Source organism: Haliaeetus albicilla, chromosome 23 (genome assembly GCF_947461875.1).
Source record: "Haliaeetus albicilla chromosome 23, bHalAlb1.1, whole genome shotgun sequence".
Lineage (NCBI taxonomy): Eukaryota > Metazoa > Chordata > Aves > Accipitriformes > Accipitridae > Haliaeetus > Haliaeetus albicilla.
This window is the reverse complement of record NC_091505.1, coordinates 17,807,135-17,823,620: the sequence shown is the minus strand read 5'-3', so window position 1 is coordinate 17,823,620 and position 16,486 is coordinate 17,807,135. Positions and strand designations below refer to the sequence as shown.

The following is a 16,486-nucleotide window of genomic DNA, read 5'->3' as shown; positions in this document are numbered from 1 at the left end:
GACCTCGGGTGCTGTGTACCCGCAACGCGGCAGTCTTTGATGCTGTTTTTCTAGTAAAGTACCTTTATGATTCACCAGAAAAATAATGCCTGGCTGCTCTTTGCTCACTTACAATCAGCAGTTATTGGTGCAACCTGAAGCAGGGGAAAGAGTGTTTCGATGTTAATCTTTTCTTAAAACATGGCACTGATCCAGCACCAACAATGCATGGTAGGTGGAATTGTGATAGCATCACACATCTCAAATGTCTTAGTTATGTGACAGCTTGACTAAAGCCAGATTTTCCTTAAACTCTACTTATTCTACCTTAAAAAAACCCCTCCTTTATGCATCAAAAAGTCCAGCTGGAGGACTTTCCTAATTGCCCATCATTTTTAATTAGTCTTTGTGTTTCTCTCTGGAGTGATTTGAGTACAGTACCCAGATTGCACACAACATTCCTCACACTGGTGAGCTGCACATGGCGACTTCTGTTAAATACCATCTATCCGGCACACACTTGAGACTTGATGATATTTAGGTAGTTCACAAGAAGCAATATCATGCCTCCCCGCCCCCCTGAGAACCTGGCTCATCTGCATTAGTCTATACTTCTCTACAACTTACACAAATCCAGACGTCTTGGTTTCCAGAGCTACAACCAGACCCAGTCAGACGTGGGGGCTGCTCCGTGGGACCAGTAGCTGGATGGGGTCCACAAAACTTTGAGACAAATAGACTTTCAAGGCTTTCGTGGGAACTAATCCTTAAAGACCAGGAAAGTGTTGATCTTCTGCAAGGCCAAATCAAAGGGTTGTCCCTTGACCACATCATTCATGGGATCTGCAAGACTTGGGTCATCTCTGAGCCTACAAACAGGGGTAACAGATGAAGCCCATGCGTGCGGGGGTGCTTCTCCGCTGCCGATGGAGTCACTCGCAGCCGTCCAGGCACAGGGAGACAGCGTGCGACAGGCGGCGAGTACAGGATTATTTTAGGCTGTGCTCAGTTACCAGAGATGCCCTTTGGGTGTTCAGTACATTCAGTTTCCTTCCATCCGCTCAATTTGTTTTTCCATTTGGCAGAGGGATTTACCTAAAGTGACACTTATCTCTGGTAAATATACAGTACTGGGAGCTAACTGAGTGATTTATAATGCTGAGCATAGAAACTTTTTATTTTAATTGCGCTGTTTAGGAGAGAGCTGTTGCTTTGTCCCTATCTCAGGTGGAAAAGTAGTAACCAGGAGACGAAACACTGTTGTGTTTCAGTATGAAATACTGCTTGATGATATTTAAATAGCCCCGTGCTGTTCCTAGCATTCGCCATGAGAAGAAAGAGAGATGGGGAAAACACAAATTGCTCTGCTCAGACTCGAACCCAGAGCCTGCAAAGCCCAGGCTGGGGTGATGGGGGGGGAGATGGGGGTACAGAGGTGAGGATGGAGGTCGGGGAAGCAGCCACCTTTCCGGGGTGCAAGGGCTTTGCAGGGCCAGCCTTGCTCACGGGAAGCGCTGCACCCAGCTTAACCTGCGCCGAGAAGCCCGGCTGCAGGGGTAGCATGAATCAGCAGCGTGGGTGCTGATGAGCTCAGCCGGGTTCACGGCAGCTGGACCATGCTTTTGGGGAACGCCACATCTGAGTTGCCTCACAGCCGGTTTGGGTCAGCCAGCTCCGATATGGCTGCAGCCCACCTGACAGCATCCTCTGAGCTGGCCCGGAGAGCCCTGTGGTCCTGTGCTGCAGCCCAGCCGCTGACTTCCCACACCTCAGCTGCTTTTGCACCCCCTCAGCAAAGAAATTGTGATCTGTATGACATGACCACAGCCGAGTTGCTTGCACAGCAGTATTGCCAGTGCGGTAACACGCGGCCCTCCAACATGGTGTGTAATACTGAAACAAGGAAAGCATCCTCCTCCCAGCAACCAAGGCACCAAAACCACCGGTTTGCACCAGTTCTCTGCTGAAATCCTCCAAGTGTAACGATACATGATAACTCAGAGGGGAGGACCAAGGTCTCAGTGGAGCAGCAGCTAAGTGGATTAGAGCCCTGAGCCAAAAAAATGCAGTGTTTTAAACCAGACAGTACAGGAAAACACATCCCAGAACAAAGTGGTGCAACAACATTTTACCATTCCTAGGAAATCACCTCTCCTAGTTATTTCTCGTTTGCCTTCATTTGTACCAAAGCCATGTGGTCACTTAGTCATAAATCTGCCCAAGGGGGGGAAAAAAAATACACACAAAACTCCCCAACCAGTAAGGGGCATTTTTACTGACACCAGCTTTGGAAAAGGCTGGCCAAGCACCGTGCTCTCTGAGCAAAGGCACCGATGGGGCGGGCAGGTTTGGCTCTGGTTCCCCCCCTTATCGCGGCTCCAGCTGGGGTGGCCGCAGGCAGCGGCACCGACCTGCCAGGCTCCTCGCACCCAGCGGCAGGGCTGGCAGCCTGCGAGGTTCTCCAGCCTGCTTGGAAACAAAGCAGAGCCAGCCCTTCAGAAAGGGATAGAAAGGGCTCAGCTCGGTTTGGTTGCCATTTTCCTGGGGGGATTTGGGAGCTCATCTATCCAGGAACGAGGAGCTGTCACATTCGTGAGTGAAAGCGAAAGCCTCTCCGGGCTGATGGCAAGCTCGTTCCTACCCGTGCTTCTGCTCTCCGTGCCGGGGGGAAGGATGCCATCGGTTCACTTTTGTCTTCCTCCAAACTGCTTGCTTTCTTCAATGCTTTGAGAACTTTCCCACATGAACCACTTTTGAGATTTTTTTTTTTTCTTTAAAAAAAAAATATTTTGGACACTTGCAAACATCACTTCTAGTTCCTGACGTTTGCAGCATTGTGCAGGGCCCAGATCACACTGTTAGTTCAAACAACTACAAATTCAGCAATGCTGACATGCCCCGGCCACATCTCAGCCTTACTGTGTGACCTTGAGCCCCTCACCAGGAGCAGGACTGTCCTGCTTGGCAGAACCTGCCAGAAAAGAGGCTTAAAAACCACAAGACAGTCAAAAATTCCAGAGATGAGCAAGTGTTTACCAAAGGCTACATGCCACATGGGTGCATGAGGTGTCCCTTTCTCACCTGTGATGGGACAAATTAATTGACACCTGAACAAAAACATAAGCAACAGCAGCTTGGGTTCCCTTGTCCAAAAAGGCTTGAGGAATATCAGCTCCAGGGTGAGGGCCACCAGCTATGACCATTTTCCCGGGTGACATCGCTGTTAGCATCGCTGTGACTTGGTGGTCCCCCGGGCTGGGGCTGGCCACCCCTCTGGCAGTGACCCCGGAGACAGCCCAGCTCCCCTGCAAAGCGCTGCCACCTCCAGCCTGAGCACACACGGGAGAACTTGTGTTTCTTTCAGCTGTTCATCCAAAATTAGGAATAAGATAAATGCAAACATACTGTCACACCTCCGTCGTGTTTCTGGGACATTTCGGAACTAGACCAACTTCAGGTAGAAAGCTAGGCTGATGGGGAAGAAAGGCAATGAACACCCAGAAGAAGCCATACAAACTGTGGCCAAGTTACCCAGTAGCATTCCTGCCCTTTGTTTTTTGTTTTTTTTTTCTTTTTAAAACCTTTAGGTTTTTCTTTAATAGCAAAAGAATCTCTTTTGTTTGTCATTGCAGTCTGGGACTATTTTTAACACTACTAATGAGTGACTAAAATGGGGTGGAGTAGCTAAGCCAGCTATGCTGCTCCCAGCCACCCACAAGGTTTATCTGACCATCAGAGGAGGAGCTGGACCAGGGCCATCCCACACAAGAAGGCAGAGCAAGGCGCCTGCAAACACGAGACACACGGAAGAAAATATCTGTGTCCTGGGACATGCATGGCGAAAAAATGTACAACAGTTCCTGCAGCTTATTAAAAAAAAAGCCCCAGACTCTTCACAGGGTAGGCATGTCAAACACTTGAGTCTTTTTCTCTGCATTAGTCTCTGAGCAGGGCTCACAGAGCATGTAGCTTGCATCTCATCTGCCCATCAGAAAAAGACAGGAGAAAAAACCATCTGTGCAAAGAAGTTATTCCTGGACTAGAGCTTTAGAAATGGTACCCAAATGGAGGCAAACTGTGGTTTCCCACAGGGTCAGTAAATTACCAGAGAATGTAGCACCCAGCCCACGTTTGTCCTTCTGTCCTTCGGAGCGGTCTCCGCAGAGGTGTGCTAGCATTTGGGGAGTCAGAACCTGTTGAAACGGGTACATCCCACATCCCTTCTCCTCCCGTCACCACCATGATTGCTGCATTCAGAGAAGGAACTGAAAATAACCGTGGGAAGTACCAGATGGCAGCTGCTGAATTCAGCACGCTGTCTGCCAAGTCCTTCTGAGCAAAAGAGCGCACGTACTGAATGGGAATGAAGATGCCGCCATCTGAGCATGACAGCAGCATGGCAGCATCAGGAACACAGCGCTAGCCTGAGTGGAGAAACAAGAAACACTCCACTCTGGACAAACAATATCGAGAGAAATATATATGTATATATTTATTTTAGATATATAGTATATACACGTATATATAAAAGCCTACCTAATGTAGGGAACCGCTGTGAAATGTTCAAACCTCTATTCATATGAAATCATTAAAGGCAGATTGCACTGATGGGTTAACCATGTTTATTGCAGAAGAAAAGTGAGATGCCTATAAACCCAGGCACGCTCCGGTGCATGTTGCTGCAGTGGTGCAAGACAAAACGCCAGAACCTCTGTGCCCCAACCCTCTACCCCAAAGTCATCATTCTTCTAACAGCCAGGGAAGAGAGCAAGCACCCGTACGCCCAGCGTGGAGCCCAGCACTTGCTCCCTTTTCCCAGGTCAGCCACACAGCTGGACGACAAAGACGCAGCATTGCCAAACCTCACAGCAATGGTTCAAAGCATTACCATGTCAAGGCAGAATCACTGATGCCTTGTGTCCTTGCACTAAGTGACATACATTTAAAAACAAGGGGTTTTCCCCCCACCCCCACGCTGTCCAACTCCACTTGGTTGATTCACCAGAAACACAGGTTTTAAGTCACCTCGAATATTTCCAGCTGACACACGCACAGGACCAACCAAGCAGCACTACATTTTAAGAGCATTTAAATATACTGTTATGTGTCTTTTCAGACCTTGGAGAGAAATTATTTAAGCATTTTCCTTTAGGAGGGATGACAGAGGGAGACAAAAATAATATTTCACTATTTTGAAGCAATAACCAAAATTACAATAGACACTAGTAAGACAGATGTATGGAGTACAGCTTGGAAGTCTTTGCTTCGTCCCATAGAGGAAATCAGATTATCTTACCACGTAGCCCTAAAAATCAGGGAATTAAGTGATTTGGCACGACAGAAGAAAACTACTTGGAGATGTATTCCTAAACTTAAAAGGTAAGAAAGGTAATTTTGTAGAAATATTAAAAACAAGTGATTTTTCCATGCTCATCTATACAGGGAGACAGGATGTTGGTCTACCTTTTATTAATTTAGTTAAAATAGTTCCCCTCGCATGTGATCTCAGGTCGGTCTAGCTCATATATATGCTAGAGCAAACTTGTATGATACAAATGGGATTTTTAAAATTTTTCTTTTTAAATCAGTACCATAAATATCTAAAGTTGCTGAACTCAAATTATTTATAAAATTACACAAGGTGTAACTGAAGTAGACCAGTGGCAGCACAGATACCTGGTGTAAACAGATCCACAAACACTTACACCAGCTAAGAATTTGTCCTATAAATCACAAGCTCTAGTATCTCAAAGGTCAAATTTCTTTAAGCAACTGTGTAGAGCTGTCAGAAAAAGTTAATTGTGCTCCTTTATGTTAAATTAATGTATAGCTAACGAAGAAGGAAAAAATAAACCCAAATCTTTTTTATCCTTAGGATTTACAATAAAGGCTAAGCAGTCTCTCTTACTGCAGGGATTACATGCACAAATCTAAACACCAGTCACATGAAGTTTTACTCACAGTAGCTTCAGCAAACATATTTGCCAAGGGCGAGTGGTGAAGCAAGGGGAGGATCTGAACGTGCAGTATCGATGCACAGTTCATGGCTGCCACTTTTGCTGCACGGAAGAGCATCGAGACAGACCACCCCCCCATTCCGCTGCTCTGAGGTCTGTGGGATGCAGCTACCACAAAGAGATTGATTTTTGCTTGTTCAGGTGGCCAAGCCCTTCAAGGTCAATAATTTAAAATTCAACCCCACAGGGTTTATTTAGAAGAACCTTTTACACCTGCAGAGAGACTGGGAAAATAGACCATTCCCACCTCCAGCTTTTTATTCAACGGCATTTTAATTACATCCAATGAGGATCCAGATTTCCTCCCAGATCTAGTGTTAATTCACTGTTTTCTAGAGGATGATTATACATTATGAGCAGGCAAAATAGAGCCTTTGGGCATATGCATATTATATAGTTTCTGAAGAATGTCCCTGTGAATTGCAAGTATGGTTACAAATTACTGTACTTCCAAAACATGATAATGTGTTTTGCTGACCTGTGGTTTTCTTGAAGTCTCTTGCCCATGGTCTAGGACTATTTTAAACAATATGGAGATATCAAATCAGCTAAGAAGCTGCAGCACTGAATTTATGCTAACTGCATCCCTGCACTTATCTGTTATCAACTGCATTGATAAGAATTGTGCTTCTTATCAAGAGAAGGTAAATGAATAAACACAGAAAGATTAAAAAGTGCTAAAAGTCCTTTCAAGAGGGCTACATGAAAAGCCTTAAGTTGACAATATTTCTTCACAACAAACATACTGTCAGGTTTAATACCATAGCTATTAGAAATTATTTACTGAATAGAAAAAGATGATTTTTCATTCCCCAGATAGCAAATAGTACATGTATTCTTCCAACTGAGAGAAAAAGCACAGAATAGCTGCAGTTCATTTCTTCTTGATTCACAGTTGCAAATAATAAAAGTTCACAGCAAGAACTTTCTCTTTCAGAACAAAGTAGAAACATCCAGTTGCTAAAAGTACAAATCTCGTCTTCTGTCATGAATCTGAATTCCTGTAAGACACAGCAGTATCAGGACAGTCAAACAGCATAGTCCACGCAATCTCTTAGGATGTTGTGCAAAAAAAATTGCACCTTTGGGTCTGATGCAAGAGGGCCCTTACTAGAATAACCAGAATGACCCATCCAAAGTATCCCCAAAATATTGCACATCAAAGAACCAACATCAGGGTATGACACAGTCTCAAGAGGCTAATAAAAATATGGAAGCCTGAATGCTTTGGGAATAATTTCTTAGAACAACTCTCCAAGCAGTGTGGTGGGTTTGCTGGTGAAAACTGCAGTAATGCTAACACACAGCTCCAACAGGGACCTCAGCCTGAAGCCAGGTGCTTGAGATACAAAGCAAGGGGTGTCCTGCCTTTCTGGGATCTGAAACGTGGACAGCCAGTGCAAAACAGGCATTGTGAAGTGGCAGGCTGATGGTATAACCACAAAAACTAAGGTAGATGGAGTTAGAAAATCATGTATCTCATTTTAATAGAATGTTTTCCCTCTTCTCTGTTAATGTAGCTATGGGAGATGGTGTCTATATCTGGGGGAAAAAGCAAGCTTTTGAAATACAGTCAGGAAGCAAGCAAGGAAGCATCTTTAATTCTGCATGCGTAAATAAGGCAGCTGTCCTTCACAGGTGAGTATTAATTTGTTCCAAACCTGCTGGTTTCATTACTCACCTGCAGTGGCATGGCTTACACTGGGATTTTCTGAGCCTTGGTAAGAGCTTGCTCTTCTCTCTTAAAAAAAAAAAAAAATACTGGAGATGAGCAGAGATTCAACACAGAGCTAAAAGCAGACAGTAGTTCCTAAAGAAACCTTGTGCTTTTGCAGCCCAGCCTATAGCACAGGTGCTGGGGAGCTCTGTGCTGTCTGGCACAGCAATATACACTTCCATAAATATAAATATCAGCTGTTCTTAAACATGACACAGCGCAACAAGAAGTATATTTAACAGATAGAGCCAAGAAACAGGGACTCCCACAGCCAGACTAGATGCACACATCCTAGGGACTTGCCAAAGATTCCCTGTGAACCTGGGCCAGCCATTTCTTATCTGTTCTTTTTGGGTTGCTTGATAAGCACATGTACAGCGTTACACACATGTGGTGTTATGAGGCTCCCTGAATATTCAGAAAGGCCCTGTAAACATCCTGAAAGAAAAGGCTTTGATTTGTGATGGCTGGGGAGCACCAAGCTGTTTAATTTCCTTTTCAATTTTCCCCCCACTCATTTTCTTTCTGAAATTCTCAACAAAAGTCCACTGTTGTCAGCACTGCCTCCCTTTTTCGATTCCAAGACTAGTTTCATGAAACATCTCCTTTTTTGGAGGAGTTGGTTCTTTGGGTTCCCAAGCCTTGATAGGCTCACATTGCCCCCTTGGGGGAAGAGGGCACCTAACCTTGTTCTTAAATTAAACCCTAGAAGTCCAGACAGTGTCTTTAAAGTAATTAGACTGTCACTTACTAGCTGCAAAAATTCTAGGGTGCATGCCTGTGTAACACATACATACAGCCTCAGCTAAATCTAACTATGTATCATGAGCAGAAAGTTTGTATTCCAGCCAAAGACACACACACTCTCCCTTTTCCATGCACAGACACACACAGGCATTAGACACTCTAGCAGGACTAAGGTAGCAACACACCCACAGCTGGGGTCCTCATAACAACAGAGCTTCTGTATACCCTCAAAAGAGGAACTGTGGATAAGACTGCCTGTAGATATAAACGGTAGTTTTAGCCCACGTTCTGCCGTATTTTTGCCAATGCAGATTAGAAACCAGGTAACCAGTAGGTATTTCACAGCTGGTTATTTTTCAAAACCTAAGACTCGGGATCACTTCTTCACATGCCTGGTCTTTTTTATCTAGAAGCACCAGGTAGGACATGCTGTATTTTTCCAGCGACTCCCTAAACATTTCACAACCCTTTTTCTTGGAGACCAGTGCCAAGCTGACTATCTGGGTAACGCCTAGGAACAGCAATGCAGGCATACCCTAACAGGGCACCAGGGCTCTGGCCAGGAAGCTTGATCTCAGAGAGCTTCTCAAAGGCAGAAATTACTCACAAGGGAGCAATTTTATCCAGCTGACCTAGATGCTGTAGGAACATAAGCTCCTGGGAAACAGACTTCAGCCACCAGCCACCTTTCTTCTGTGCGCTAGTAGTACCTAGGATTGGGATTCCTACTAATTGTTAATAATAAGTAAGTAACAATCATCACTTCTGCGTGAATTGCATTAGTTCTGGGAAATCTACTGCAAAACACAAACACAGCCTTTGACATACAGGGCAGCAGTGCTTCGTGGCAGGCAGCAATTAGCTGGCAGACAAGGCAAGGCCAGCCCGCCAGCCCCTTTACCCTAGTCCTTCCAGCTACAGACAGAGACTGGGGAGGGAGAGAAATCCCTGGCCATTCTGGTAAGGGCTGCAGTTTCACATCCTGTATTCAGAATATCACTAACGCCCTACGCAGTAAGTTCGGTTGCTCAGGGCTCTTACCTGGCCACTCCTTTCTTGTCATAATACAGGAGCATCCACTACACACAGTGCCACCCTACCTGCTACCTATAAGGTAGAGATCCTGATAGCACTGTGGATAATGCTTATATTCACTTAAAGTATCTCCCTAATGTGAGCCAGAAGGCAAAATATTATGCAAGTGGGCAGTGCGTATTTTTGATTAAGCCGTACTATATAGCTACTCAACCCCAAGTAGCACAGTACACAGCATGGGTTAACTATTGAAAAAAATTCCTATGAGCTGGGCTGGAGATGGCTCCAGCTTGCAAACCGTAGGAACAGACTGTATTATTTTTGTCTCTTTACATAAGATGCTATCAAAGAATAAAGTGATAATAAATATCTCCTTACCTCCCCCAGGAGCTGAACTTTGACTTATATTTTGTAACCTAGCAGGTCCAGTCATACAAGCAGGACTTGAGTGTTGCTTCATGGTACATTCTTGCATGGATGTTAGGCACCTTTCCTGCTGCAGAAGACCAAGAAGAGAACCGTATTTCCTGTCAGAGATCGGTTCATCTACCGCATGCAGGTCAGGCAAGGCATGATGATATACCGAACTGGTAAGACTGTGAGTCCCAATCGAAGGGAAGGGCCATAAATCTGCAGGTTGAGTTGGATGACTCCGCAGAGTTGATGACTGGTATTGGCCTGCCATACCAGCAGCAGAAAAATTCAGACCAGAATTTGACATGCTTGTAGCTGAAGATGACGGATATGGTTTGGAGCAATGTGAAGAGAAATTCCACTGATGGGGAGACATGCTATCTACTTAAAAAGAGAAAGAAAGCATCTGAAGTCTCGTAAATTCTTACTTTTTTCCAAGGCAAATTCCAATGGACTTCTAAGGGAATGCTACCAGATTGCATATTCATTTTTAAAGAAATAGATATTCACTTTAGTGCTGCTTATCTTAAAAATCAACAACAAATTCATACTAAAAGCAGATTAAACCAACACCACCAATACTTTCAAATAAATATTACATGTGTTTTCTTACAGCCCACTAGCATAGGCAGGGTTTTAACAATTGCAAGCTTAGACAAATATATTCTTGCAAAGACAACAAATTAAGTCATAATGTGCTTAATGCATCTGACAGTGATGGAGGCTCTTGCCTGGAAAATGAGGACCCGGTCCCGCCAACAGAGAGCTTGGGAAGGACCCCAGCAAGCACAGGTTTTTACCCAGGAAGTCCCAGCTACATAATCCAGGGCTTTGCAAGCACAATTTTCTTGCTTTCCATTTGCACACACTTCCAAATTGCAGCACGCTGCATCTTAAATTCGTTAGTGAAAGCTAGTCACCCCTGTCTAACACCACGCTCACACGTGGAAAGCCGCTCACCGTTCTTCAGGACAACAGTCTCACTCTTGTGCTTTGTGCTTAGGTCTTGTGGGTTCTTGGCACTGCTTAGAGCTCTAGAAAAATGTTCGTCTACCACGCTGTTAATATCCCCTTGGAAATACGTAAATACAACACTCTGAGACCCCCATTCTGTTTTCACAGGTTCTTTGCTTTTACACGGCTTTGGAGAGAGCTTCCTTGTTTCTTCCATTTTCAATAACCAACAGCCCCTGCCAAAACAAGAACAACAGACCAGTCAAAGAAATACTATTCAACTTAAAGTCCACAGTCAGTAGTGAGCCCGCCTTCTTCCTGAAACTGGTAGTGCCACAAGAACCATTACTAGTAAGATTAGATTTTTTATCTGGGTTTCTGCTTCTTCCATGCACCTTTTCTTTACTGATTTCCTTACTATATACTTCTAATAGGAAATACTTGAAGTATAAATCAAAAGGAGAAACCTTTCAATAAATATGTACCACATTTTTCAGAATTTTGATGGGGGTGCATTTTTCCCAATCAGACAAATTGAGTCCAATTAGTCTTTAACTCGCTCAATGCAGTTATCTTTTGCTGGTCAGCTCTAAGTCTGATATAGCTGTACAATGTGCAACTTTAGTAAGGCATACTGCGTCTTGAAAGCAGTGAATGGCTTAGAGATGCAGAGGGCCTGATGGCTACCAACCTTGTATAAGTTACCTGTCAATGCCATAGCATTGGCTCTATTGAAGAATAACATCAGTACGTCTATCCACCAGCTGTTATTTCTCACGCTGCCTTCATCCATCTTTATAACTCTGGGCTTAGGATCTAGCACTGTGCAAATATACCCTGAGGATGGAAGTGTGCTAACAGAACTGAAGCACTTCAGACAATACAGAGGTGGCATTATCCCTGGATGAAGCTCAGGGTGAACTTACCAAAATGCTTTGTCCAATTCTGGTTTTTGCATTGCTCAAAAAAACCATACTGACAGAGTGAAAAAAAAAATTAAAGAAAAAATACTCATTGGAGCTTCAAATAATAACAACTTTAGATACAGTAGAGTTTGAAGTACCTTGATCACTGTCAGCACAGACCTCCACAAGGAAAAGACTTCTGAGAGTAATTAGTTGCTTCACCTGTTAGAAAAAGACACTCAGATTAAATTATTGGAAATTCAAATTATGGCAATTCAAGTAAAAGAACCCACCAAACAAAAAGCCCTTTTTGTTTGCAACAACTTACCTAGGAACGTGGTGGGTCTGCCAGTTGCTTAAAACTTTGGTAGCAAAACTGCTAAAACACACACTGGAGCTCAACCAGAAGTTATGGATTTAAGGCAGGAATTACTCTAAAATAGTTTGCAGGAAGTCAACAGAAGACTGTAAGACTCCTTTTTGTTCTCCTTAAAAATCTCTGCTACCAGATATGGTAAGAGTAGGACAAGGAACGTCACTGCTTGCCCTGGAGAAGGATCGTTTTTATGCATTTGTGCAGTTTCTGGCCGCAGGGGAGCTAATTCTACAACCAGAGCTCATATGTTCTACTGTAATCAAAATCATATTTAGCAATGCTCAAGCTATGCATGCAGTGAGAAGTGCCTGCTGTTTCTATTCAATTTTCCAGTCTCACTGGAACAGCTCATCACACCGCATAGCATAATTGATTTACCTTGCTAGCAAAAAGGCGGCCGCTATTTTTCAGAGACTGGGGAAACCTTCGGCCAATAGCCAGTTTTATCACGCAAAACCTAATGAATCATTAGATTTGTGTTTCCATCCAACTAGCCCTGCAATACACAGTGTTGCTTAATCTATTCCGATACATTTATCGGATTTCTTTTCTAACCATAAACCCCCCAGTCCTCAGTACCTTCCTAACAAGCATTGCACTCATCTGTGTCTGGAAGGGTATTCTGAAATATCTGCAAAGGCTGCCTCCAAATGGTCTCTCAGTGTTTCTTACGCATGAAAAGACTGTTCAGGCTGTAAAGCCAACTATTCAGACATTAAGAAAAATGAGGATTAAGGTTATCCAGCCATAATCCATTCCCTTTTTAATCTCAAGCCTTCACCTACAAACTTCTTGTCCATGTTTATCATTTGCTTCTATGTCTAGTTTTGCTTGTTAGCTCTACTTCCCCCATATTGTCTGTTCATTTCTCCCCCTCTTCATGATCCCTTGCTCAGCTAGCCCTAGTCCCCTGTCATCAACTACCAATTTATGTTCAAACTCAAGAGTTCCTCAGTCCTCATCTTAGGATTTCTATTGCTTTGCCCTTCTTGCATCCTTTCCCCAACTCCAACCTCTGGTCCACCTGAACATAGTGGTGGGGATGGGACAAATACAGGTTGGTCACCAGTTAGGAAAGCAAGGGGATACTCCATAGCAGTCGTCTGATGGAGAAGACAATCTTTCAGAACTTTCAAGCTGACCAAACTTTCCCAAACACAGAAAACTTAAACCAAAAAACCTTCCTCCTGATTTACAGGCACCTTCCCAAGGCCCATGAGGGGAGCAGGAACTAGCACAACCCAGCCAAACAACTTCAAGCACAGGAAGAGACACTATTTTTTCCCAGTTTTGTTTCAGAAAGCAACCCACTGTTTAGGTTAAGAAACTTTCTGGTTGCTCAGCTGGAGGCCAACGCTTGCCATGGAAAATTCCAACCCAAGCGGTGAAAGCTTGGCAAAGTCATCAGCAACCATATGGCCCGAAAAAGGACTACATCAGGCCATCTCAACAGCAAGCAGCAAACCAGCTCTTCCTACACTGCTCTACCACCACACATCAACGTACAATTTAAAAAGCATTAGCTCTGGCCCAGAGGTCTATTTTTCCTGTTCCTCACTCAGTGCAAGCCAGCCACTGCGTCTTTGTACCACTTTATTAACATGCTCGACTTGCTTGTGACATTAATTGTAAGCTCTTTTAGCACCATTTATTTAGTGGTGTGTAGCAGCTGTCACGCTTCTGTGAATTGTGACCACAGTAGTTACAATATTAGAAAAACAATACATTTTTTAAAAGAAAGAATGGTAATTTTTCTTTTTTTTTTTTTCCTCATTTCCCCCAAAAACCTCTTGTGCTTTCCCACAAGTAGTCGTAAGAAGGCTGGATATAACCTAGGTTATATCTCAGTCCCCTTAGTGAACCATATGCACATAAGAGGAATCTAATGTCCCAAGAGTCAGGACTTAAGATTTGGAGCACTGTGGTCTTCATTACCTGAACTTCCCATTCTTCCATCTTCCAGCAGGAAGTCTGCAAAAAAAGGCAGAAATCCTTCCGATCTGTGTCTGCCACTAACTGCTGTCAAACTATAGTAGAAGAACTGGAGCTCACGATGAAATGGACTCAGCTCACCTCACACTACTCTCAGAATGGGTTAATTATGGCAAAATAGTGCAAGTAATTGTCCAAGTTATTTATCCTTCAGGTGGACAAGGATGCAAGGTCAACACAGGCTTAAGAGACGTGGTTGTTGACAGCTCACCACAAGTGACAATACTGTACAGTATTTTTCACATCCCCTACCCTTGCTAGTAGTATTAATTTCCCATCACTGTAGCATCAGACAGGGAACCCTCTGTTCTCTAGTTCATGCAGCCCAAACTAGTTTTAAAAATAAATAAAATAAAAAAATTCCACTTCCCAACTCTTAAGCAATAATTTAACAAGCAGGAATTCTCTTTCCTCAAGTAGCTTTCAAATGAGGGAACATCTGAGAAAGTCAGTGAACATACATTGAAATTATCATTGAATTCTCCTACCTTAACGCAATGTCACGAATGGTGTCACACCAGTAAGATTTTCCAGATGTGGGACGGTCATGCTGTGTCCAGCAGTTTGGGATCCTTGCCCCGGCAGGCTATGTGCACTCCGCAATGACTGCAGGAAGAGACAAGCAATGTTCATGAACTCCCTACATGCTTTCTAGCCTCTAGCTGCGAGTGAACTAGGCGTTTCCTTCAGCCTATCTGCTAAGAATGCATGAAATGCACTCCAACAAGTCAACCAGGTTAGGAGGTTTCAGGAATGAGGAAAATAGGATTGTAAGTAGGGGGTTTTTTATGCCAAAGTGTACACAATAAAGAAGACAGCGTCTCGACTTCGGAAGAGTTTAGTGAAAGATGATAAACAAGTTATGGCAGAGAACCAAACTTGGCCAGGGTCAGAAAGGGCTTTCCTATGCCAGGTTATAACATATTCAGCATTAAGTGTGTAACTACAAACATCTGCAAGAAGGAAAAGATCACCTGTCTCCATCCCAGATAAGCTGGATACCCAATTTCTCTCTCTTCTTCACTGGATCTGTTTAAATGACTACAGAAATCTTCAGAAAATAAAAACATCATTCTTGTTCTGTAAGGGCTGTAGCAAGAAACAGGTAGTTTGGGTGGTTTTTTTTTTTTAGTAAATTTACCAAAATTACCAAATTGCAGCCATTCCAGAAATGCTGAATCAGGGTCAAATTCACCAGTCACTGCTGGAATAATACACTGGGCAACTAGAGTCACCAAACTGGTGACATGAAGTCTTTTATGCAGTAGCTTAAGAGTTTGTTTACACACCCAGAAAGTAGGAGAGCACAGTCCAATTCTCTCTGCCTAAATACGTATGAATCCGCCCTCTGCCATCTCCCAGAACAACTTAACTACCAGGCTGTAAGATTTCCCAGGATGGTGCTTAGTCTTTTATTGACACACTCTTTGCATAAACACATTTTCATTGTGAGACAGACTGGATTCCAGTTTATCAGCAGGGCAAGTGCCAACATCTCAATCATTTGTTCTTCTACCCCCTTTTCTAAACTCTTTCATATAGCAGCGACTTAATCTGCTAAATCTTTTCAAGACCTCATTCAAGAATTTCCTCTTAGGTTGGCAGTTAAAGGACTCGTAAGGTTGTTAGATGGCACCAGTTTAAAGCTCCTACGTGAACACCCCAAAGAACTACTGGGTAAAAATGGGATTATCATCCCTATTCCTTTGCAGTTTATGAATTGAAACAACTGATTTCCAGCGCTTTTTAAGCATTCAAAATGTTAAGCTTTAAAAAAAAAAAAACCAAAAAACCCACACAAAAAACCCAACACCAAAAAACTTAATTTCCGAGAATAAAAATTGCAATTCTGCTTGTCCTTAACAAACAACAGCCCCCCCCCCCAATTACAACTATGGTGTCTGCAGTCATTCCTCCAGCTCCTTTTATCTTCATACAGGGTCCACTAACAGAAGCAGCCAGAATGAAGTCTGAGACAAAACCCACAAAGAGGGAACAAACACCACATCCCACTATCCCACTGCAAACACTTACAGTTCTAGCAACATGACTACTGGACTCCAGTTGGAAAACGCTGGCATGTTAACACATAGGCTTTATAAGTCACTGGGCACCAAATGCTACAGTATCTTTTACTGAGGAAAAAAGTAAGACAAATGCATTATCTTGACACTAATCAGAAAAGACTTGTTTTGTTCACGAGTTTGTTTATTAAAAAGGTAGTATAAAACACAACCCCTTTAAGAAACAAAATTGAAGACAAACCAAGGGATTCTCAGATGCTGTCACAGGTCTAGATATTATTCAAATGTTTGGTTTTTTTTAAATGTTGGGTTTTCTAAAGGATAGA

At 43.4% G+C, this 16,486-nt stretch overlaps 1 protein-coding gene across 2 annotated transcripts; it reads right to left on the bottom strand.

Annotated features, from left to right (window-relative positions):
• Positions 1-4,448: 4,448 nt before the first annotated feature.
• Positions 4,449-16,397, bottom strand: VGLL1 (vestigial like family member 1). 2 transcript variants are annotated; one of them, XM_069811457.1, is made up of 6 exons: positions 14,625-16,397; positions 11,927-11,990; positions 10,870-11,099; positions 9,874-10,293; positions 7,678-7,737; positions 4,449-6,997 (listed from the first exon to the last, which is right to left on the bottom strand). In XM_069811457.1, the coding sequence occupies exons 3-6, from the start codon at positions 11,078-11,080 to the stop codon at positions 6,957-6,959; spliced, it is 732 nt and encodes a 243-aa protein (XP_069667558.1). In that variant the 5' UTR covers positions 11,081-11,099; positions 11,927-11,990; positions 14,625-16,397; the 3' UTR covers positions 4,449-6,956. The 2 variants fall into 2 exon arrangements, with proteins under 2 accessions (XP_069667558.1, XP_069667559.1); XM_069811458.1 differs by having other exon boundaries at positions 9,874-10,290.
• Between the last annotated feature and the right edge of the window lie 89 nt (positions 16,398-16,486).